We start from the raw sequence: 24,362 nt of genomic DNA on the forward strand, positions 1-24,362 counted from the left end.
TAAAAAATGCAGCGCGAACTCACCTGTTTTCGCCGCACGACGTCTTTTTGTTTCCTTCTTCTCTCTCACCACGTCCACAGCAAAGAGGTATGTATGTATGCATGTTCCGCTGTTCTCTGCGTAACACCTCCCCAATTCTCCCAACAACACTCCTATGATGCATTCAAAATTATATAGCATGTATTATCCGAACGTCGCTCTGTGGCGCCCTGCGGAACTCTTAATTTTCCTGAACGAATGTTCTCCTCACATTTTCTGTTCGCTCTCCCTACTCTGGCTTCTTGTTCTAACAGACGTTGGGGTTTAGGTACAGGTGTGTGCATCATGGCAGCCTCTAGCAAAGCACCGCCAGGCCACTTTTCGATATTGTACTTTGCTGCCGCTTCGACCTTTACAGGCAAGTCGAGCGAGCACCTGCCTGCGCCTGTACGAGCTCGCGAGCTGTTCCATGTGTTGGAGCAGAGATATCCAGACTTCACGGGAAAGGTGCTCGGCAGTTGTGCTGTGACTGTGAATTTAGACTATGTTGACATGGGCGAGGACGAGGGCGACGAGGCAGGGGACAGGGACAAGATGATTGTCGAAGGGGACGAGGTGGCCATCATCCCACCAGTCAGTTCTGGCTAGAGAGCTGGCGAGTGAATGGGACAGACAGGTGCATTTGAGCACGATGTTGTGGTTCCTGTTCTTTTGATCTGGTTGCATTGCTGGTGATGCGGTTGTACTATCTAGTACCCAACTACCCTACCTACTTATTACCTACGGACGACGCAAGTGTTCGGTCCATGGGCTCGAAAAGAAGCCCAGGCTTACACTAGGGGTTGGAGCGAACCAGACTGTGGCGTTTCACACATCCCGTGGTTCGTCTGGGATTTGGTATGTCATTGTAGAAACGATATGGGGCGAAGGATATGAGGACCGAGGTGAGGACTCGACTAGTTAGCGCCAAACCCTATCCAAACAGGTTCCCATGTTGCTGCTGCTGTTGTTGTTGTTGCTGTTGCTGTTGCTGTTGCTGCTACTACTGTCACTGTCACTGTTACTGCTACTGCTACTGCTACTGCTGCTGCTGCTGCTGCTGCTGCTGCTGTTGACAGTCCCTCTTCATCTTTGTCATCCTCACCATCATCAGCATCATCGGTATCGCGGTCTTTCTTTGCCGCCGTCCTCGCCGCACAAGCACACGGTAATCTCTTCCAATCTGCCCGGCCCTTGCCTTGGCCCTCCCCAAATCTTCTCAAAAACCCTTGGTCTAGCGCCATTTTCCTCGACTGAACCTCCGCGACCAGGCCGCGCTGAACAGACACGGAACACCGACCACCGATCATCGACAGAGCAACAGCCCCCAATCCAACGCTGCAAATGTGCCCATGACGGACATGGCGGACCCTATTGATCCGCGGCTGTTCGCCTCTTCTTCGCTGCCACCGCGCCCTCCAGCCTACACCGCGGCGCCACAGCACAACCCCGCCCAGCCCTACTACCTGCCTACACCCTCTCACCATCACGCCGGCCCGCCGCTCTCCCAGCCCGCCCCGCCGAGTAATGCCCTCGATCCGGCCCTGGAGCAGACGCCACAGTCCGGCCCGGAAGGCGATCATGAAGACGACGACCACGACGACGACCACAACCACGACCACAACCACGACCACCGCGACGACGACGCCGACCACGATGGCACCGCCCACGAAACCCCAGGCTCTGCCAGGTCGCCGGGCGACTTCAAGCGCCCCCGGGCCTGTGACTCCTGCCGTGGCCTGAAGGTGCGATGTGACCAGGAACGTCCAGATCAGTCCTGTCGACGGTGCGCAAAGGCAGGCAGGCCCTGCGTCACCACACCCCCAACTCGCAAGCGTCAGAAAAAGGCAGACAGCCGCGTTGCCGAGCTCGAACGTAAGATTGACGCCCTCACGGCCACCCTGCATGCGCAGAAGAGCGGCGGCGGCCACGAGGTCAAGAGCCATGGAGCCATCCCGCACTTCCAGGAGAGCCCGCCGACGCTGTCCATGGCCGAGAGTCCCCTCCGTATGGGCACCCTCAGCCACGATTGGGGCAATCCCACCGTGAACCGTTTCCCAGACATACCACCAGGCTATGGGCCAGCGAAGAACATTCAGCGTGGCCCAGAGCCCAAGCGCAGGAAGCTCGACACCCCACATCCTGTAGGTCCCCTTTATCCTTCTCTATTATTACTACCACCCCGGCTGTCGCTAACATGCTAGACGATACCCGAAGACATGGACGCCATCCACCGCGACCTGGCCGATCACCCCGAGATGAAACGCAATGCTAAAATGCACATGAAGATTCACGCCGATCACTCGCACATCAATGGCTTGATCGACAGCCTCATGTCCCCCGACATTGCTGAGCGCGTCTTCTTGCGATATGTCAACGAGATCTGCCCACACTTTCCCGCTGTACCGTTCCCGCCAGGCACAACAGCTCGCGAAATCCGGGAGCAGAAACCACTGCTCTTCCTCTCCATCCTCGCTGGCTCGTCACACGGATCAGCTGAGCAGCTCGTTTCGCAGGAGGCTCAACGGGAGCTGACCAGAATTCTGAAAGACCAGCTTGCCGACATCATCTGGCGCAATGGAGAAAAGTCTATCGAAATCGTCCAAGCATTACAGATCTCGGTCCTCTGGTATCGGCCCCCACTCCACTTCGAGCAGCACAACTTCTACATGATGGTCAATTGTGCCGCTGTCATGGCGCTTGACCTCGGTCTTGGGCGCAAGGCAACACCCAATGTGATGAGGCTGTCCATTGGCCCTTTCCGGAGGTACCATCCCAATTCGAGCAGCATAGAAGCACGTCGCACTTTTCTTGTGTGCTACTACCTCTGTATGAGTATCACCATGGTTCTGCGACGACCCATACTTTTGCGCTGGACCAAGTACATGGAAGAGAGCGTCAAGATACTTCAGACCTCGCCGGACGCTCTCCCGTCAGACAAGCTGCTATGTCAGCAAGTCAAGATGGCACACATTGGGGAGAACATCTCCGTCCAGTTCTGCATGGACGACCCATCGGTCGAGGTCGCCATCTCTGAGCCAAAGGTCATTTACGCCCTCAAGATATTCGAAAACGAGCTTCAGCAGCTCAAGGACGAGAATTCCAAACTCGGAGAAGTCGATCGTAAGTCAGCTAATAGTGTACTGACCGCAGCAACTAATGCCACCCCAGCTACACTCAGACTTGCCGAGCATGTGACCAATCTGTATCTACACGAGATTGCCCTACATCAGAGCCAGGGCACGACCGACTTTCAACCGCCATTTGTGTCAGAGTCATTGTCCGCGAATGTCAAGAAAGACACGCCTATCGGCCCCGCCCATATCGGCGCGTTGGGGGAATGTCTCACAGCGACACACGGTATCCTGAATACGATTTTGAGTATAGAACTTGATACACTCCTGACACTGCCTGTCATCTTTTGTAAGTGCAGATGCATACTTGACTCTGAACTCCATACTTACTTTCTGGCAGGCGTCCGAGCCATCTACGCAATCGTCTGTCTTATGAAGATGTGGGTTTCCGTAACGAACTCGGGCGAAGTGGGCAGCATCATCAAAAAAGAAGCTCTCCAAATCGAAAGCTTCACTGAGCGCCTCTGTACCATGTTCAACGCCATTGTCTCGCGCGACTCGCAATCCCCCCACGGCAAATTCTTCTTCGTTGCCAAGCGTCTTCAAGAACGCTTCGCCCAGATCAAAGAAGGCTCCAGCAAGGCGGATCAATCCGACACCAACTTTGAACCCACACAGGCCACCAGCAACTCGGGCCGCAAATCGTCATCCAGACAATCCTCTGTCAACCAAACCCCCTTGCACCTTCTCTCTGAAGTCGCAATGGGCGGCAGCGGCAGCAGCAGTGGCAATGGCACCGCGCCCACCCAACAACACCAACAACATCAACAACACCAACAACAAGCCCACGCCCACGCCCACCAGCAACAACAACAACAACAGCAGGCCCACGCCCAAACCCAACAACACGCCCACTCCCAACAACAAGCCCAAGCCGCCCTCCAAGCCCACGCCCAACACACCCAACACCAACCCTCCCTCCCCCAGGACTGGTACCCCGCCAGCCTCACCCAAACCCCAGACATGCTGGCCTTTCAGCAACCCGCCTTTGACATCAACTTTGACTTTACCGCCTTTGACCTCGGTACCGGGTCCGATGCCGATCTCTCTGCCATGTTCCTCCCGGACTCGATGCAGATGTGGCAGTATTCGGTAGATGTGGGTCTGCAGGCCCAGCAGGCTCAGGCTCAGGCTCAGCAGGCATCGCAGCAGCAGCAGGGGTTTAGTGGGTTCTAGTGTTATTTGGAGAGACGGTGTTGGTAGTGTGATGTGTACTAGACGGTTGGTGTTGTTGGAGTTTTGTCCAGTTTTTGCTTCTGTCCGTTTTTGTTTGGGCCGGTGCGGTCTAATAGCAGGGTTGTATTCTATTCCAAAAGGCAACATGAAAACAGATTGAGACCCGTGAGATTTTCTTCTTTGTCTTTTTAGGGGCGTTGGGGGAGGAGGGGGCGTGTACTGCTAATTGTATTGTACTACTGTACTTGGAGTATCATCACCATCTTTTCATGTATGCATTCAGAGATAATATATCCTTTTTCCCCATCAAAACTTGACCCCTTCGGAAGGGACTTTTTAGTTTTGCAATACACTAGTGAAACGCTAGACTAGGATGAGAAGAAGAAGAAGAATGATCAATAATGGGAGTGGAAAAGGAGTGGTTATATTCAAAGAGCAGTAGTAGGAGGAGAAGAGCTGTCAAAAAAACCTAATCCTGCAATTGATGTGTAGGACATGCGCCCCTTCCCTTTTTATCCCACCATTCCTTGATGCATTTCTGTGCATTGGCGTTAGCGTTGCATTCACGTCCAAGTCTTTGTTTCTTTCTTGCTTGCTTGCTTTCACCAACTTGTTCCCTTCTCGACCACTACCATCGTGGTCCTCTCGCCATCCATCCATCGGATCGAAATGTATTGAAAAGAACAAGGAAAAAGAAAACATACCTCATGAAACTTGCACCAACAAACCAACCTCGCCATCTTGTCCCCGGCCTCAAAGTCCTCTAGACAGATGATACACTCGGCCTGCCCACCATCTTCATCTACACAATCCTTTTCCGTCGCTGTGTAGCTAAACATGCCCCGGGCCGCGTGACTGAGGCGGCTCGCATTACTGGCTCCTTCGCCGTTGCCGCTTCCTACTGCTGCTCCAGCAGTACTCATACCGCGTGTACGCTGGTTCGGCGCACTGGCCGAGGTTTGCTGAGCTGGTGGAATGGGGGCAGGCGAGCCAGAATATAGGGCTATGCATTCTTCGATATGGTGGGTGCGGTCCGAATCGTCTCCGTCAGGCCCTTGAGGTGGAAGTTCGTTGCCGCAGATGGGACACTCGTCTTCTTCAGCGATTTGGCGGCGGGGTCTTGGGGCTTGTGCTTGTTGCGGAATGAGGGATGGAGGTACTGGCGTGTTCATTGACCGGTGGAGGAGTTGGGTTCCGGAAAGAGAGGACGAAGTAAAATAGGATGAGATTGCGCTGTCGTGCGATCCTAGGCCTGTGAGCATACGTGAGAGGGAAGCGTCTTGAGAGTGGTAGCGGGATGGCTGCGCACCATTGGCACCGGGAAGAGGTGGCAGGCGACGCTCGTTTGAGTTGGATGCGCTGCCATGGTAGGTGAGACGACGATGAGCGTCGCTGGCGTGTCTGAAGGGGTCGCGTTCACGCGGTGTTTGCCCGTGGCCAACGGTGCGAGATGCATGGTGTAGATTTGCTGAGGATATAGGTGCGCGGGTGTGTGGGAAGTGAGACGATCGCGCAGAATGGTGTCGGGAGAGATGCGTCGGAGTATATTGCGGCGGCGGATTGGGGTTTGGGTCTGGGACACAAGGGTTGCAAACGCGGACCTCCTCCCCACCGCCCAGCGCAGGATTGCGGAACGGGCCGAAGGGAGACATGGTGATCTCATCATCGCCGGTGAGGTCGATGATGTTCAATGTGCTATCGGATGGCGGGTGGACGATGAACTGGCGGGGTATCGTGATTCGATGCGGGGAGCACGAGTGGCATACCACTCTTCCACATTTTCTTATCACCACTAGTTAGCATCAACTTGTCCTACGTCATGAGCCAGCTTTCAGGAAGCTCAGGAAGACGTCTTTGGCGGTTTCAAGGGCCACGATGCCATGATCTGTTGACCCTGCCACCCGAAAAGGGCGCAGCCAGCTCGAGAAACGTCGTGACGGACGTACCTGCAATGATGCCTTCGTAACAAGAAGGTAAAATGCCGTCCACAGACTGGGCACTGGTCCACCTCGCTGTCTGGCTGCCATGTCGGCAGCACCCAATCACTCTGCCTTCTCTCCGTCCCCGTATTCGCCTGTGGTGATTGGGGCGGTAAAGGTGGTAGCGGCCGTGCCGTAGCAGGCGAAGCGTCCAAAATAATAGGATTCGAGCCACTTGTGCCCGCCGTCCCAGAATGTATCCTCATACTCGACGACCGTCTCATAGGCGAGTTTGTCTGGGCCAGTCGTCTCTTGCGGTCCGAGTTGCGTGACGCAGGCGAATCTTCACGAGAGGAGGATCGATTGGCCAGACTGAGATTGTACCTGGGCGAGGAAGGTTGTGGGCGAACTTCCGGGCCAGGGCGGGGTTCGATCGAGTTTGGCTGAATGTGGGCAGTTGGCTCGCTATCGTCCCTCAAGAAGTCCATCCATGTCTCCCCGCCCTGTGCGAGGAGGTGTGAAGTAGCAACAGGCTGGGAAGGGTAGCGCGTTGGGTAGTTGGCGTCCTCTGAGCCACTAGTACCTCTTTCTGTATTGTTGCTCACACCGTCCAGGGGACCATGTTCGCGAGAGCGGGTCCGCTGTGTATATGTGTAGCCCGGCCGTGGGTCCATGTTGACATTGGGAGGCATGGTGAGGGAGGGTGTGTTTCGCAGAGTCGAAGGAGAAGCAAGTGAGGGGCGCTTGGTCGAGAGGGGCAAGGCGAATATGTGGAGGAGGGGCAAATGATCGCGTGAAGGGGTAGAGGGAGAGGCGAAGGCGGACGGAAGGGTGCTGTGGGCTGTCTTCGGTGGGAAGTAAGGTTGGTCGGACAGTCAGGTCAGGTCGACATGCCGGCCCTTTGTTGACGTTACAAGTCGTCAACGGTTCGAGAGCGTTGTGTGATAGGGGAAGAGTGAAGTCTGCTTGTCGCCGTCGCTGAGCGAGGCCTGCCTATAACTTACCCACCTATCACATGCACAGACTCGACGAGGGGAGCTCGAACCAAGTAACGGATGTCCTCGTCAATCGTCCTCTCCAACGTACGCGCCGGTGCAAGGCACTGCTGAGGCTGCGAACCAGGGTCAAAAAAAGAAGAAGATACACAAAGACCAACGTCTCCCTAGCATATATACGAACGAGGCACACTCGGAGCCAGAGACTACTCTACCAGCAGGGGAGGGGGAGGGGGGGGCGCCTGGATGGGGAGAGAAGTGGTAGGTTAGGTAGGTGGACAGGTTAGTAGGTAGTTGAACCCGTCGACGCCTCTCAGGCAAACGATAGCGGCTGGCGGGCGGGCGGGCAGGCTTATCGTCGCCGCCCAAACACACACACACATACTTCCACACACGTGACCCCCCTGGGAACAACCACGGCCCGAAGCGTGTAGCGCGGCTATTGATTGCACCATGTTCACCGTTCACCACAAGACAAATAACCTACTGTTGATAGCACCACGCCCTTGAGCCTATCCGCCCCCATTTCCTGGGCACCTCACTCATTCACATCTGTGTACATGGCGATGTATTGAGCATCATCATCAACAGTTGCAGCCATTATATTACTTGTGGACCTGTCAAGCCACAGCTAGCTCCTCTTACACATCCAAGATCCCTCTAAACAAATATCCACAGACCTTTCCCCCCATATTGGACCAAGTCTAAAAATTCCTTTACTCCCCCGCCCCATCCCCAGACACTCCCAGCTTGCTTGACTGACTGACTAGAACGCAACCTGACTATACAGCAAAGGAAATTCGTAAATGCCGAATCTGTGCAAAAACATAAAGGGAAGGTCGGCAGTGCTGCCAGTGTACCCAAACAAAACCAACCGCTAAAAAAGAAAAGAAAAATCTAAATCACACTGTACTTGTTCGAAAACCGCCTCGTTTTCATCTCATATCGCTTCGCCCACTTCGGTTCGTACTTCCGCTGCGACTGCGGTCCACAAACTCGGCCGACGCTTCGAGATGGCTGCCGGCATCATACACGTCGCGATGCAGGCTGTCCTTCATCACATGTTGCTGTACGTAGCCTGTGCTAAGTGGCCGATCTGCTTCTCCGCGTATCGTCGGTGGCGGCGCAAAAGGCCCGCCTGTTTCCTCCATGCCGTTGTTGCGGTATATGCTCGATGCTGCAGAGTGGCCAGGAGAACGCTCAGGCGACGGCGACGGTTCGGATCCAAAGGGAAGGCGGATACGCCCACCCGGTTGTAAATGTTGGCTCCCCCCACCAGTGTCCAACAGTGAGGTCCCGGGCGCGGATCCATCCATTACCGTCGGAAGCTGGCCAGGTATGGCTGCATTCTCGGTCGACTGCGTTCGTCGCGAATTCTTCCGTGGTATCGTTGGTGTCCGGCTTGGTGGGCCTTGCTGCGTTGCGCGAGATGCCCGCGACCCAATTCGACTGGGTAGCTCAATCCCACCACCAAGCTCAAGCTGGCCCAGTGTTGGCGCAATGGCTGAGATCCGATTAACGGGCATGTAGTCTTCCTCACTCGAGTAAGAATCACTATCCGACGGTCTTCTGGAGCGACCAGATAGAACGCCCGCAGACGCCACACCAACCGAATGCTGTGAGCGAGGTGACGTTTCTGAGACATGCTGCGAGCGAGGCGATGTATCACTGACGTGTTGAGACCGAGCCGAAGTATCTATCGCAGGTGGAGCGCGCGGTGGCGTGGTCCCTGCAACTTTCTCTGTGCGCGGTGGTGAGTCTGGGCTATCACGATAGGGTTCGCGTGCCTCCTCTGGAGATTCTTCCTCTTCGACAGCCATCATCTGAGGAGGCATACGCGTGCTGCGAACCACCTCAAACCCCTTACTCTTCTCCTTTTTGCGGCCACCCAAAAGGTTAAGACGTTTGATCCAGCCTGTAGCAGACGATACTGGGCTCATCGGATCAGCAGGTCCAGTTTTGAGTTTCCGGGTAGGCTGTGATGACAAGGCAGGTCCACGGAGCCCATAGTAAAAGTCCGACTCTCGCACAGAGTAGTCTGTATTGTTTCGTCGCTCGAGGTTCGAATCGGAATCCTCCCTATTCAATCGTAGATAAGCAGGGGCCGGAGTGCCAGAGCCGCGAGGTATGCTTTCACCAGCAGCCGCGCCATGATAGGCAGTGTCGACATCGTCTGAATAGGGTGCATCAGTAGTAACGGCTGGCCGGAGTGGCTCCTTGCCCTGCGATCCCGGCTTAACAGAATCCATTGTTTCCTTGCGTGGACGAGGAGGTCGGTAGTAGGGATCCGAGGCATCCAGCCCTGTACCCATCGTTGGTCGCCGCGAGCTTGAGGCAGATCCACTTCCGAGGAAGGTAAAGGGTGTTGCATTGATTCCTGGCGTGCCGGGACTGTGATTGCCGTAGCCACCCTGACTGAATTCTTCGAATCCGACACTGGCACGCTGACTGTCGCGATCGTACGGGCCATTCAAGAGTATACCAGAACTCGCAGACATACTGCGTGAGCGACTATCCATGAGCTGTATATGTTTGTTCTCATCTTGAAGCATAGCAGCGTTCGATCCTAGGCTGCCTCGCTTTCCTCTTTGCACGTTTCGATGACGCTTCGATAGTTGACGTTTTCCAAAGACTGTCGTAAGACCACCTCTTTGATCTGCACCTACACCGCCCAGTCTGGCAGCTATTTCAATGACTGTTTGCAGTGAGTTGAGGAAGAACCCAAATACTAAAACGATGGCGTGCAGTAGTAAAATGGCGTAGCCGATCCATCCTTTGGAGTCTTCAGAGACTTTGAGAGAGGGTGCAAATGCGACCATGAGCAGGACAGTGGACAGCCGGATGGCAGAGAAAAAGGTATGGTAGGCGTTCATGGAAGTATTAGACTGGAAGGGTCGGAACGCGTGTAGAGTTAGGATTAAGATTACTTCGCATATAGCGAGAATGATAATTTGGGCAATTCCAGAGGGCTGCATAGCGCCAATGGCAATGCCACGTATAACAGTAAGCAATACAGGAATGAAGGCGAATGGCGCGGCATCGTCTGAGTAGGTGTTGTAGAGAGGCCCATACGTCAAGACTGTTGGGAGGTCGTCAAAAAGATGGGCTCGAGGACGAGTCGTGAATATGAACCAAAAGATCCACGTAGCAAAACCTGCAACGAGTAGCAGGAGAATCACGGCCGGAGCGACGACCGAAGCTGGCGAACGAGGACCGACAACAAGCTGGAAGAGTGATATAGCGATGATGGGCAGCATGAAATAATTAAACACAACCCGGACGATGCATCCGGCGGTGAAGGACCAGTTCTTCCCCGTCAAATCACCATCCTGAGTTTTGGTGACGTATCGTTGGACCCATCGGGCGAGGAAACCGAGCTGGATGAGTAGAACGACGATGATGATCAATACGACGAGGAAGACGGCCATACATGCCCAAATATCGCGTTCTCGAGTCATTCCGACGTATTGTCCCAGTCGCGTCATCCCGTAAGTTCCGTTGGTGGAGTAAATGCCATCGACGAGACTTTGATAGCCGTTCCCATGGCTGACAAAGCTCTGGTTGAACAAGAGGGCCGACCAACTGGCCTGACTGACCACAGGCTGGAAAAAGCCAGGGTAATTTAGACTGAGGCTACCTGCTAGCACGGCGAATTGAATGTATTGTAGGCAGTCACCGAAGCCAGGTGTGACCAAACGTAGCAAGTCCTCATCTCGGCCATAATTACTGGTCCAGCGGAACACATTGGTGGTACCCCAAGGACTGCACGTCGCTGCGAAGATGGTGGTCACGGCCACGAGCGCGAGCACAGCAGCGGGTAAGTAACTGAGCGTGTCGGACAACTTCTTGCCCAAGTCTGGAGTAATGTTGGCAGAAACGCAAGCCAGTGTGGTACGATCAGCATTGCCAGAAATTACCCGTATAGTCGATGCCAAGGTCGCAAAGGAATACGTGCTGTCAAAGTCATGTCCCACGCTGATCGCCGGTAGCGTATATGGATCGCTTGCATTGGCCCCATTCTCAGGGAAAACGGGCGCAAGTGGGCACGAACCATTGATCACGGACCGGCAGAACTGGTCTGGTGGCGATCCATATGCAGAGTATGTGAGAACCTTGTTATTCCAAAACAGCGTTGTGTATTTGTTGTTTTGCTGGTCTAGGTCCACGATCTTTCCAAAAGTGTTGTTTGGATCGGACCATCTTGCATCAGTTGGGCCGGGCAACTGGCCGAATTGCGCTTGACCGCTGACGTTACCTAGAAAGGTACCAACTGTTAGTGTGTCTGGCGTTACATGGGCAACTTGAGGAGCCTACCATATACGGTGACGTTCAGCCTGTGGGTTGGATTGATCGTGTCAAACGTTGCCCACACATACATTGGGGTAAATTGCAGGTACGGCGATCGGGCCTCGTCGCGCAGGTAGACCTTTTGTAAGCAGTCCTCAAAGTCGACAAACACCTAGACATGCTCGTCAGTATATGATCGACAGCAAGCAGGCAGGCAGTAGACAAGAAAAGTGCATGGCTGCGCCTGGGCTGCTTCAAGAACCCGATCGCGCCCAGACCGCTTGCCACACGCACCCCTTTTGTCTACCGTGATTGTACGTACGGCCGTTGCGAGTGGAAGCCATGATGCGATTATGCAGAGCAACAAGAAAGTCGGAAGCAGGCGCAGTGATGGCATTATGCGCCTTTTCCGTCTCGATCGCAGCGGCCGTTGTGAAAGGTCTATGAAGGGCAGATGGGATTGCCTCTTCGCCGACGGGATTTGGGCGCCAATGCGCGTTGTCATGACTGCCATCATCTCGTCGAGGCTCGCCGCTTCATGTTCCTTTCTCTCTGTCTCCGGCCGAGGGCTGCGGTGATTGGCTGACGGTGGCCCCCTCTCCTGTAAAGTGCGCCAGACGGCCTGAAGCACGTGTCTACGATCGTGGGGTACTATCGGGGCGAAGAGATGTGATAGAAGTGGCGGAACTCTCGGGTCGGAAAAGGTGTTGAGGGGGACTGTTGGCGAAGAGCGAGGATAAGCCTGTTGGGGCGTGAAACAGAGGCGTCAGGAAACTGCGGCGATGTGTTGGCAGGGGCGATCAGGCAAGACGTAATCAACAGCGGCGATCCATAATGGAGGGGGTGTAACGGTTGGGTATAGCGAGCGTACGAATAGAAGATGAGGTAGGTAACAGGTGTGAGTGAGCCCAGGCAGTTGGTACGCGAAACTCCTGAGGCAAATGTTTAACAGTGGGGTTTGCGCAGGCGGATCAGGGACCTCACCCAAGCCAGCCGTGAGTGGGCGCTAGGCTCGTATTTGCTGCACGGTGCCCTGCTTTTGTGCTTGTCGTTTGGGACGACTCGACGGCTGGCGACCGAAGAGGTGAATGGGTAGGTGAGGGTGAGGGCCAGAGTGAGGGTGATACTCTGTGCTATGTGCTCTGGGTGGACGCGCAACAACAACAAAAGTGGTGTCGCATCGGATGAGTAAGGCGGAAGGCCCGTCTTCATAGCCATGCTACCTACAGTACCTACTTGTATCAGCCGATAGGCAGTCGACTCGCAACGTCATCATCATGCCGCTAGAGAAAGACTCTGTGCAAACAGAAGCACCTCTCCGACGCAGTAACACCTACCATATAACCCCCCTCCCCCCATTCACTGTCGGATCCCATGTATGTACGGTAGTCTCGGACCATGGGATAACGCTGTGATTGGTTGCGTCTTTTACCATTGTAATCAAAGTGTCTTCTCTAACACTTCTAGGAGTAGGCCGTTCTCGCTAATAGCGGTGCGACCGGTGGGCACAAGGCCTGTGTAGGTACACATGGTACAATCAACCACCGACTTTCCACCCTCCTTCTTTCTCTTTACCAGCCTTAGTCAGCACAGCGAGCCATCTCCGCATGACGAGAAAAGATATTTGGTGTTTTCAGGCAATCAGCCATCGCTTGTTGAGACTTGGGGATCCCAAAGAGCGCTAGCCTATGTGGCGCAGCTCGACCAGCTATTTTAGGTGCATGGGCGATCCTTTGATGCCTGTCAAATTCGCATTGCCTGCCTATGCGATTCCTCTCGCCTTACGTCGCATAAGATTACCCACGTAAGACGGGAGGGACTGGGGCTCTATCCTGTTCCTCGACTACATCCACAGAAGAAGTCGTTCTGGCCAACGCCAATGGAAGAAGAGATATCCATCCATCCCTCGATACACGGTATTCGCTCGAGTCAACACCTCCCAATAGCATTTAGCCACAAATCAGGGAGATGACCCAGGGACCGTGCATACGGTCGCCAACGCTTCGCATGGACAATGTCCGTACATTTCTTGTCACATGTAAGCGAGGCTCATTCGTCATAGGCATGTCTATGGTTGAATGGAGTCACTCGCTGCCAGTAGCCAGTACTCAGCACTTACTTGCCAGTCACCAAAGCGTAGAAACCGAGCATGCTATCGCACATCATAAATTATACATTTCTTCAGCCACAACTCAAAGGGCATTGACAGGAGGTAGTGGACATTATCAGAGTACTGGTTCAACCTTTAAGGTACAGTAGTTTCCATCTTGTCGGATGAAACATACCACAAAAGCAGGTATCATCCGCCATTGCCGATCGAAAACAAGTACCTAGGTAACAGTGACAACCTTGCTTAGCACCTTTCGTAATCTCGAGATACCTTGAAGCGCATGATGTTTTTTTGTAGCGCTGGTGATGGTGATGGTGATGGTGATGGGTGATGGTGATGGGTGATGGTGATGATGGCAGTAGGAAGAAGAGGTAGCTTATCGATAACAGCCCACTCACTCTTTAATTATCCTGCAGGCCCCGCCAAACTAACCATCATGTATCACTTTGCTGCAGACGCAGTAATCAAAACTTGGAAGGTCGGGGAATAGTTTTCAACGCCCAAGCAGAGGCATCCCGCTGATATCAACGGCTCAACGTCAAAAAGGATCAAGCTCGATGTTAGCCCGGCCCTGGCTCAACTACAAGTAGGACAAGCTCCCTTGGCACATGTCTGAATGGAGCAGGTGCGTACCTCATAACACCTTGGCAATGACTATCATTCCAACGAGAATCGTGGTCGAAGATGGAGGTGCTTTCCGGGTTCTCGGATCACCCTATAAGCCCATCATGTCCAGCATGCATGGACAACGCTGCGTTCTGCACTTTCGATTTCTTCACCTATTCTCTCCAGCAGTTGGAGGAAGATGACAATGAAGTCTGCAGTCTTGGCCGCAGGCTTTCTGCTGGGATCAGCGAGTGCACTGACTACTGAGTATGCACAATTTCAAAGACTAGAGTAATCAATCAAGCTGACGAATAAGGTCGATGCTGGCTGCCCCTCGCAGAAGCACTGGTATTCTCAGTCCAAAAGGCGTATGTCATCCTTGACGGAGTAGAGAAGAAATTCGTTGCTGATTAGTCAGGATCGAGCTCTCTTCACTGAGACCAAATTCAACTGGACAAGTGAAAAATCGACGACGAGCTGGTACTTTATTGATACAAACACTGGCGAGACCACAAAGGCGCCATTCGGTAGCGACGTATCTGAACTTGTTTGGGTTGGCGAAACTGAGGACAGCATCCTCTACATCAACGCCACCAATGAAATCATTCCAGGTGGTGTAACACTCTACACCGTTGACCTTTCTGGCGACTCGTTCGAACCGAAACTAGTGGCATCGTTACACGCACCTCTATCCGGATTGAAGGCGGTAAAGACGGAATCTGGTGATATCAACTTTGTTGGTAATACTCTTGCCTATGAGAACAACGGTACTGCATACAATGAAGAGCTGGTGACTGCCCCCAAGAGTCTCGGTCGGCTCTACGATTCCAATTTTGTCCGTCATTGGAATTACTACATCACTGCAGAGCGATATGCTGTCTTTAGTGGCATTCTAAGCGGTGGTAACGGGAGCTACTCGTATGCTGGCGAGCTCAAGAACCTCTTGTCTGGGATGAACTACACTGTCACGCGACCCGAAAGTCCTGTCCAAGGTTCCTCAAGCGACCCGAGTGACTACGATTTGTCTCCCGATGGGAGCATGGTCGCTTTCCGCTCAAAGGCTCCTGAATTACCAAAAGCGAATTACACCGCTAGTTACATTTACATTGTTCCACACGATGGTTCCGAAGTCGCTGTTCAGGTCAACGGCCCAGGTTCGAGCGCGCCTGAGACTGCGCAAGGTGCATCCGGTTATCCTACTTGGTCTCACGACAGCAAGAAATTGGCTTTTGGTCAGCAAGATGGCATCGATTACGAGTCGGATCGTTTTAAACTTTACATTGCGGACATCGACGGTCTGACCTCGCAAGTCCGATCCGTAGCCGAAGACTGGGACTCTGCTCCCTCTTCTCTACAGTGGAGTCCAGACGATGTTGATCTATGGGTAGTTTCGGAGTTGCACGCTTCGAATCGGCTGTGGCTTGTGCCTGCAGATGCCCCTGCAGACTTTGAGCCCGTCAACTTCACCGGGCCTGACACGGTTCTCTCCGAATTCGCTGTACTGCCCGACGGCTCAGCCTTTGTTTCGGCGGCGGCTAGCTGGACAAGCCGCATGTTCTACACGCAATACCCCGGCCAAGACAAGAAGGTGCTTTTCACTGCCAATGAAGTCGACCCTGAGCTTGAAGGATTATCATCAGACTCTGTCAGTAATTTCTGGGTTACAAACGACGATGGAGACGAGATACAGACTTTTGTATTCTACCCAAGTGGTTTCGATCCAAGCAAGAAATATCCGCTGGCCTTCATTATCCACGGTGGCCCTCAGTCTACGCAAGGGGATAATTGGAGTGTCCGCTGGAACCTCCGTCTCTGGGCTGACCAAGGCTTTGTTGTGACCTCTACGCAATTCACAGGCTCTCCATCTTATAGTCAAGCCTTCACCGACAAGATTCAAGCCAACTGGGCTGGAACCCCGTACACCGATCTCGTAAAAGTCTTTGAACACATGCGCGACAACATCGACTACATTGACACTGATCGTGCGATAGCCGCAGGTGCTTCATTCGGCTGCTACATGATCAACTGGATCCAAGGCCATGATTTTGGCCGCGAGTTCAAATCGCTCGTCTGCCACGACGGTAAGATCAATCAAGTCGGTTCCTACGCCACCGAAGAACTCTGGTTCATCCAACGCGACAACAACGGTACGATCTGGAACGACCGCGCAAACTACGAAAAATGGGATCCTCTTGCGCACATTGCCAATGCCAGCACGCCCGAGTTCATCATCCACAACGACTTAGATTACAGGGTTGTGCAGGCGGAAGGTTTGCAAACCTTCAACATCTTGCAGAGCCTTGGTGTCCCAAGTCGGTTCTTGCACTTCCCGGATGAAGGTCATTGGGTCACGAATCGTCAGAACAGTTTGTTGTGGCATAAGGCTATTTTCAACTGGATCAGGTACTGGACGGGCCTGGACGAAGAATTGATGACTGATGGTGTTGTTACACAGTAGATCCGGTGTGATCAAAAAGATATATTAGGATAAAGTGTATCATGAAAACCGAAGACGAGTAGAGAATATGACACCGAGACATGAATGAAACGCAAAAGTATGATACGCAAAAGATCATTTTATCACGGTACCGTGAGGGGCTTTTGAGTTCCGGGTGGATATGGCATGTTTTGATCACTGTATCAGAAGGGCTCACTTGACTGTATGTCTCTAGGGGACCGCAGGCCATAACATTCGTTAATAAAACTGGCCAACCCTTGGACCGCTCAGAATTCACAGCAATAGCCAAGCAAAGGCCATCAGACTGTCTCAGCAGCCTGCTTGTACTCTTTCCAAATAAGCCCCTCTGGCAGAACTTTCCACTGCAACTCCTCATCCAACACATGCTCCATCTTCTCCCACTCCGCCTTCACTTTCTCAACCCTATCGCTACTCCTCGGCACGATCCTAGCAGGAAACGGCTTCGGATGCACCAACATGCCCTCTGTCAAATTCCCCGCATCAGGCAAAACATCCTCCCCATCCCCACCTTTCACAGGAAGCACATCAAACGCCCACAACAACCTCGCAATCGCCAAAAACAAACTCCGCTCTGCAATATGCATTCCCTGACACAGCCGCCTCCCCGCCCCAAACACAAACTGGTCGCGCTTCGTCGGATCGGGATTCGCTGCCGCTTCCTGCGCGGTTTGGGCATCTGCTGCGTAGCGCGAGGGGTCGAATCGGTGCGGATCGGGGTGGCGTGCGGGATCCATGTGGATAGCCCAGACGTTCCACATGACGCCTGCGCCCTTTGGGATCTTGTAGCCCATGTACTCGTCGTCTTGGGTGACTGCGTGGGGGACTCCGAGGATGGCGGTTGGCATCCAGCGGAGAGACTCTTTGATACAGCCGCGGATGTAGGGGAGGGAGGGTTCGTCGTCGAGGGTGGGGAAGCGGGAGCCGCAGATACGGTCGAGTTCTTCTTGGGCGGTTTTGGCGACGGATGGGTAGAGTAGCATTGCTTGGACGACTGTGGTGGGTTGGGTTAGTGTGTGGGTGTAGCGGTGTGATGAGGAGGGCGAGGGGGGAAAGAGCGTACATCCGAGAAGCGTGGCGGCTGTAGTATCACTTCCTGCTTCCAACATCGAGCCGCTTATATAGCCAGCCTGTGCATCTGAGAACCCATATTCATCTTGAGCACGCAAGAGGTCCACACAGAAACATGGTCGGGCTTTGCCGTTCTTAATGGCTTGCTTGATGCGGAGCCAATGTCCTATGTAGAGCTCGCTCTCCTTCCTGTGAAGCTCCTTGGCGTATCTGCGCAGTGGAAGCAGGATATCTGGGAGAGACCGGAATATCGGGAATAAGTCGAGGACTGCGGCTGTTTGGGTTCCTATGATTTCTGAGAAGGCTGCGACACCCTAGATATATGTCAGTGAGAGTTTCCTTGCCTTGCGAGATCTATTATATGGTCGGGGAGCGCCGTAAGGAACTTCCACCGTCTCTTGACTATTTACGAATTTCTCCTACTACAGGGCGGATGAGGTAATATAGGATTAGCTCTCACGTTATCAGAAATTGTCCACATACACTATAGAGCTGCTTAAGCTTTGGATCATGGATGCTAGTTGTGCGGAATCCAAAGATCATTTGCGTCGTCAAAGAGTTTGAGTACCTGTTTATGTGATCGATGAACAACTCTGGAGTTTCTAGAAGACCCATGAGCATTGCTTTGTTCTCAAGGTCTTGGTACGGGACGTATGTTTTCGCTGCTTTGATATTGAGGTTGTTGTGCACAATCTTCCGGATCATGCGCCATGTACTTCCATACTCCTGGGAATTCGGTCAGCTAAACAGCATCTCACTGCAAAGCAAAAGTCGCAGATTTGGAGACATGAGACTTGCACGGATATGCATACCATAAGAAGCATACGTAGTCCCCCGCTCGCAATCTGTCCGATGTACATCTCCGGTCGCGACGAGTAAATGCCACTACGCTTATCCAGTAAATCTTTGACCGCTTGATCTGTGTTGAGCACGATCATCACTTTGGTTCCGAGGATAAGTGAATAGATCGGTCCATACTCCTGAGCCCATTTCTGGAATTGGACATGGGCTTTTTCCTTTGGCATCAAGTGGAGATTACCAATCAGTGGCAGGGTTGGAGGTCCAGGAGGGTAGTTGGCTGGTCTGCGACCAATTTTACTCAAGCGATAGGCAAAGAGAGCTATACACGCGAGGACTAGAGTGAAGAGTGGCACAGTCATTTTTGCGATAGAGGTGAGCCAATGCTAGACATCGACAGTGTGGCCCATGTTTTAAGTCAGCGAAGCCCCTCATGATATATCTCTGCAAGCTCACACCGATAGAACCCCTCTTCACACCTCACAATATGAGATCATGCCCTGCTCTCAAACCTTGTCATCGTCTCACACTCTATGCGTTGCCGATGCTTCCATCACAAACACACTTGCTCTGCCATTGGCCTCGACTCACATTAGTAGCATTGCCTGCCCACCCAAGAGTGATACCGAACGTCAGCGCAGATCCAGAGGACATCACAGACTGGATAAATCAGCTGGCAGCGCAAGTGCTTATACTATCCCTGAACTCTGCAAGACTCTATGCGGAACTTGGCTCCGATTCGCGGGAAATACAACGTAGAGATGAGCGTTGTGGGTAGATACAAAAGCCGCGCTTGGTGTCATTATACCTAAATGCAAGGAGCATTTGTATCATGGTTTGAGGGGTGCACTCCGTGGGACGAGAAAACTCTCCCGCGGCTAGTTACATATGCACGTCTTTGGATGACGAGAGACGAGTGACGAGTTGCATGGGTGGAGATTACACACGACGCAGACTGACAGCGGCAAGGAAGACGAATGAGGTTAGGGGATGCCGCTCCGCCCCTGTCTTTATCCCACACCCGTTCCAAAAGGAGACTGAAACTGCAGTCATAATTCATGCTCGCTGCTCGCATTATAACACTATTTTCTCGAACCATCACTGATTAGCTACGTAATGGAGGGTGATGTCGTTCCTCATTGACGAAGTGTTCGAACGCCATGTACCCAGTCTAGGCGCACTACCTGAAATTTGAGATGTGCCGTTGATTCCGTGAGACACATTTTCGATGTGAATGGATTCGGAAGGTGATTAAATCCTTCGCTGTAGCTCTAACATGGTTGTGTGGGTGCAATCGACGATCAGAACATCTCCACTGACTGCATGAAACGTTCCTACCTGAATTACCTTGGATATCTGAAACGCGAGATCAATGACACGATCATAATTCCCACTGATGAATCTTGACGAACTTTTCTTTTCTTCAGGTTTCGTCGGCCTCAAGTTTCAAACATGATCGTCATCAAGACGCGCTATCCCGAGACATCAAGTTCTATCACATTGGGGGGCTTTCCAATCAGTAGAAATGCTTTGCAAAAGAAAGGGTGGATGTTTAGATACTTTCACCACTCTTAGCGACACTATTCATTTTAAATGCTTGACGGATTTATCTTTCTGGGTTTCTTTCACTGACCTATCTTCACCCTATTCATGACCTCGCATCAGGCGCAGCTATTATACTCTGAGTCCCTTGTCAAGTAATGCATCATGGCTATAAATTTCATCGTCGAAGCTTGGACAGAGCTTGGACTCGCCGTGGTTTCAATTCTTCTACGTCTGTATTTCCGGTACACGCAAGTTGGGCTGAGGAGTTTGACTTGGGACGACTATCTTGTCGTCTTAGCAGGGGTACGTACTCCTTATGTACCTAGTCTCCATCTTGGATCTCCGCTCAGTCTAATGAGCTGTGCACCCAGATATTCTATGCTCTCGAGACAGCCGCTGCACACATTATCGTCGCACTTTTTGCAGGAATGGGTACCAACAACTTCACGCCTGAGCAGCGCAAAACTCTTGTTCCAGGGTCAGATGTTTGGAATCAGGCTGTTAACGGGTCGAAGACACATATTTTTGGATGGTTTGTGTACACCGCTCTTATGTGGACGTTGAAGAGTTGTTGGACAATTTACTACTCGCGCATGAGGAACGGGCTGAAGAGGGTGGATGTGCGGATTAAAGTGGCGTGGTTTCTCAATGGGACGTCTTATATTGCGGCAGTGTGTATGATCGTGTTCAAGTGCTGGCCGCTACATCGACAATGGCAAATCTATCCTGACCCAGGTGGTAAGTCTAAACTGCAACTTTGCATTGAAGGCCCTAAAGCTAATTTTTTGTAGATAATTGCTATCCTGGAGCTTCCAAGTTGAATGTGACATTCATCAGCGTCCTCAACATCTCCACTGATCTCTACCTAATGGCTATTCCTTTACCAGTAAGATGATTAATCTTTACTCTCCATTACACAAGCTGTCTCTAATTCGCGACTCCAGATCATTTATAGGGCTCATCTAGACATCAAGAGAAAAATCTCCCTTATGATACTCTTCAGCGGTGGTTGGATCGTCATTAGCTTCGGCATTCTACGATGTGTAACTCTAGTGACGGTAAGCATGCCCTTCTTCCTCTCCATACTTTCGTCATCCTGACTTTGGGGATCAGGTGGGCCCAACCGAGCCCTCCGAATCCGGTCAATGGTCCGTTCGTGAATCATTCCTTGCGGTTCTTGTCAGCAATGCACCGATGGTCTTCCCGCTTGTCAAAAGATGGTCTTGCGCAGCCATGGGCATTGTATCTACAACTCGAAAAAACAGCAAGGGCAGCTTTCCGCTTGATGATTTTAGCAAGTCTAGACAAAGCAAACGGACTGTTGAGAGATCTCACGAGAGAACGTCGAGAGAACACCGAATTATGCACCCCTTGAGCATACCAAATGATACTGCTTGGGGCAGCGATGATGCCATCATCACGGTAAACAAGGAAACTAATGAGAATTTGCAGGAGGATGAAAGCGGGGCAACAGCCCTTGAAGTAGTATCTGAAACAAGTGTAGAATCTTTCGCGAAAGAGCGAAGATCGCAAATGGGAGGCAAACGCAGTAGTAGCCTTTCGCCTGGTGACATTTTGATGGTTCGCGAGTGGACAACAAGTGAAGGCCAGGCGATTCCTGGACTTGATAGGCGGGAAGTTCAAGTTGAGACGGTGGGGCCAGTTGGCATGCCAGACTCAGTCGTGAGGCTTGAGGATGTGAGAAGGGTTGAGGCTATTGCATGAGGTGGAGTCACTACGGTACAAAACTGGTTTACAGTAGCCATATTTATCTAAAGTAGACCAAGAAGTGGTTTAGGTAGAAGAAGTAAACCTAAATAGGGTTTATTATACTATGTATTCCACAAAAGTAAACTATATTTATTTCTACTTCTATTAATCTACTAGTATTACGTAGTAATAACTAGTTTCCTACTAACTATTTAAGTATTTTACCCCTCCTTTCTTTAATCTTCTTCACCACCTCTATCACCACCTCTACCACCACCTCTATCACTACCTCTACCACTACCTCTACCACTACCTCTACTACCACCTCTACTACCACCTCTATCACCACCACCTCTATTATCACCACCTCCTATTAGTAAAAATATCATAACTTATTATTATGTTGTATGTGCGTATAGCGTAAAGCTAATCTTCTCTACCCCTTTTAGTCTTAATTAGGTATTATAGCGTATAATAGAAAAAAAAACACTTTTTATATTTAATTTAAACCCCTACTATAAAAGTAAACTACCACTTTAAACCTATTTACGGGTATACACGAGGTTAGTTTACACCTATATAGTAAACCCCTAGCGTACCATTCTACAGTAAACAATTTTTTACCGTAGTGAGTGTCGAAAAGCTCTTCGAATACTTCCAAGATTTTAATCGACGTTTGTCAAACGAATGAAGCCCTTTTAAAGCCTGTTCACATAGTGGACTCTTTGATCTATATTCGATATTGTAGCAGACCAGCGGAGACATGAAGACATGGGCAGGTGCAGATGAGATGCTCTAGTCGTGAGTTGCTACGTTTTGAAAATTAACAAGAGCGTTCCTTCCTAAGAGCGTTCCTTCCTCAACACCATGAATGTTTGTGAAGCTACTCCTGGTAATATCAACAACTTCGAGTCGGCCTGAGAATCAGACCTCGCCAGCAACGACCATCCCTCGCTTTTGAGTCCACTACGACGGCACTACATACGTTTTGAGACATTATTAATATAATATGGCGGTCTGCACGAAACCCGACATCGCTCTTACCGATCTACTGAGTGGACGGTTCGCCACGATCCAAGAGAACTTACACCAATATCTGAATAGCGCAAACCTTGTGATGCTGCGCGGGACATCGAAAAGGCTCCGCGCCGAGATCGACAAGTACTGTAATTTCAATATTGATGCGAGACTCAATGTGCTGTTCAAAGAACCGAAAGCATTCCGTAACTTGCAAGCACATTGCGACGCTATAATTGCCGGTCCATTTGCGAGCTATTTCTTCACACGAGCCTCCAAAACTCATGGTAAAAGGGTGATCGTACTCATATTTGCGGAACAACATCCCCTTCTCTTGCATGAATATCTTCAACAGGAGGGATACTCGGAGCAGGCCTTTGAGATGGCCGATAGACTCGTGGAGAGGTACGGGCCGAGATCATATGTCAAGATTGGAAACGAATCTGTACAGATCAGAACGCATTACCACCCTCGACATCCAGGTGTTCAAGACTTCCTCCAAGCATTCGTCTACAGTACCAACGATATGGCAGTTATCACATGGAACAAGGCCTACCACCTCTTACCCCACTGCACATTTGTCAAGAGAAAGTCATACCTACTCGCTACACCATCGTTCTCTCTGTCGAAAATGCTTCGCCGCCAAGCTATGCTAGGCCTCCAAATATGTAGCTTGCATCTGGATCAATTCGATTATGATCCTCCGTATGACTTGCAGCTACTCACCTGGCCACGGTCAATTCGGGATAAATACACATGGATCATGGACCTGGACACCACTGGAGTTACCCCGTCTAAAACGCCAGATTATGTTTTGGAATCCACCACTTTCCGTATTCGCCTTCCAAGGCTCAGTGAGCTGCCTAGGCCTCAATTTCCGATCAATCATTACAGATTATGCAACTTCTATATATTGCACTATCCTGTAACTCGACATAAATACATCGTCGATTTCATGCCAGGACGCAGAAACCGGCCAAGTCCTTCGGACGATCCCAAACTCACCTTGTTAGCCAATCGTCTTCATGATTTCACGGTCATCGAACTTTTGAAGATGGACTCGAGCCTCCTGCCTTCCCGGGCTAATGATGTTATCATGGGATTGATGGATGCCAGGGATCTTGAAGACTTTGTGCAACCGCCGAATTGGAACTTCTACGATCACATGGTTGAGCAACGTCTCGCTGAGATTCATGAGCAGCGAACGAGTTGGTGAATGGTTGCGGGAACAAAGTTCAGGAGTTGTCTGGCTGAACCTTTAGAGGAATTACGGGCAGGTTCGTCATTGCTCACAGATGGGAAGTTGGTCAAGGGCTGTCCGAAGTAAGCAGATCTTGAGCAAGCACTGCCGCCCAGTTGCATTTTTAATAAGAATCCATCAAGATTTCCTTGACTCTTTGCATTACTTAAAATGCCTATAAGTCACCATGTCTCATTTATACAGTCAGTGTAAAAACCCAAAGACGCCTATTTTATTTCGACTAGACGTGTATACCACCT

General features: G+C 51.6%; 7 protein-coding genes across 7 annotated transcripts; 4 read left to right on the forward strand and 3 right to left on the reverse strand.

Moving 5' to 3' along the window:
- Positions 1–324: 324 nt before the first annotated feature.
- On the forward strand, positions 325–4,625 carry IAQ61_010787 (uncharacterized protein; the record flags this gene model as incomplete). Its single annotated transcript, XM_003834753.2, has 5 exons — positions 325–612; positions 1,290–2,162; positions 2,223–3,141; positions 3,190–3,441; positions 3,493–4,625. 5 exons carry the CDS (start codon positions 325–327, stop codon positions 4,326–4,328), a joined length of 3,168 nt encoding a protein of 1,055 aa, XP_003834801.2. The 3' UTR covers positions 4,329–4,625.
- On the reverse strand, positions 4,626–7,086 carry IAQ61_010788 (uncharacterized protein; the record flags this gene model as incomplete). The annotated part of the gene is made up of 3 exons (XM_066098930.1): positions 4,626–4,866; positions 5,033–6,098; positions 6,179–7,086. Coding segments are annotated over 3 exons (2,043 nt in total), but the record flags the coding sequence as incomplete, so codon positions are not given.
- Positions 7,087–7,699: 613 nt separating this feature from the next.
- On the reverse strand, positions 7,700–12,713 carry IAQ61_010789 (uncharacterized protein). The gene is made up of 3 exons (XM_066098931.1): positions 11,852–12,713; positions 11,557–11,701; positions 7,700–11,497 (listed from the first exon to the last, which is right to left on the reverse strand). Exons 1-3 carry the CDS (start codon positions 12,044–12,046, stop codon positions 8,178–8,180), a joined length of 3,660 nt encoding a protein of 1,219 aa, XP_065951089.1. The 5' UTR covers positions 12,047–12,713; the 3' UTR covers positions 7,700–8,177.
- A 1,737-nt stretch (positions 12,714–14,450) lies between these two features.
- Positions 14,451–16,703, forward strand: IAQ61_010790 (uncharacterized protein; the record flags this gene model as incomplete). Its single annotated transcript, XM_003834757.1, has 3 exons — positions 14,451–14,512; positions 14,562–14,613; positions 14,664–16,703. 3 exons carry the CDS (start codon positions 14,451–14,453, stop codon positions 16,701–16,703), a joined length of 2,154 nt encoding a protein of 717 aa, XP_003834805.1.
- A 299-nt stretch (positions 16,704–17,002) lies between these two features.
- IAQ61_010791 (uncharacterized protein) lies at positions 17,003–19,244 on the reverse strand (the record flags this gene model as incomplete). The annotated part of the gene is made up of 6 exons (XM_066098932.1): positions 17,003–17,715; positions 17,785–18,106; positions 18,276–18,518; positions 18,605–18,927; positions 19,075–19,090; positions 19,182–19,244. 6 exons carry the CDS (start codon positions 19,242–19,244, stop codon positions 17,003–17,005), a joined length of 1,680 nt encoding a protein of 559 aa, XP_065951090.1.
- A 1,053-nt stretch (positions 19,245–20,297) lies between these two features.
- On the forward strand, positions 20,298–21,860 carry IAQ61_010792 (uncharacterized protein; the record flags this gene model as incomplete). The annotated part of the gene is made up of 5 exons (XM_003834759.1): positions 20,298–20,438; positions 20,507–20,873; positions 20,927–21,021; positions 21,080–21,193; positions 21,249–21,860. The coding sequence occupies 5 exons, from the start codon at positions 20,298–20,300 to the stop codon at positions 21,858–21,860; spliced, it is 1,329 nt and encodes a 442-aa protein (XP_003834807.1).
- Positions 21,861–22,854: 994 nt separating this feature from the next.
- Positions 22,855–24,078, forward strand: IAQ61_010793 (uncharacterized protein; the record flags this gene model as incomplete). Its single annotated transcript, XM_003834760.1, has 1 exon — positions 22,855–24,078. The coding sequence occupies one exon, from the start codon at positions 22,855–22,857 to the stop codon at positions 24,076–24,078; it is 1,224 nt and encodes a 407-aa protein (XP_003834808.1).
- Positions 24,079–24,362: the final 284 nt, after the last annotated feature.

This window comes from Plenodomus lingam (assembly GCF_022343315.1).
Source record: "Plenodomus lingam strain CAN1 chromosome Unknown contig_9, whole genome shotgun sequence".
NCBI classification, from domain to species: domain Eukaryota; kingdom Fungi; phylum Ascomycota; class Dothideomycetes; order Pleosporales; family Leptosphaeriaceae; genus Plenodomus; species Plenodomus lingam.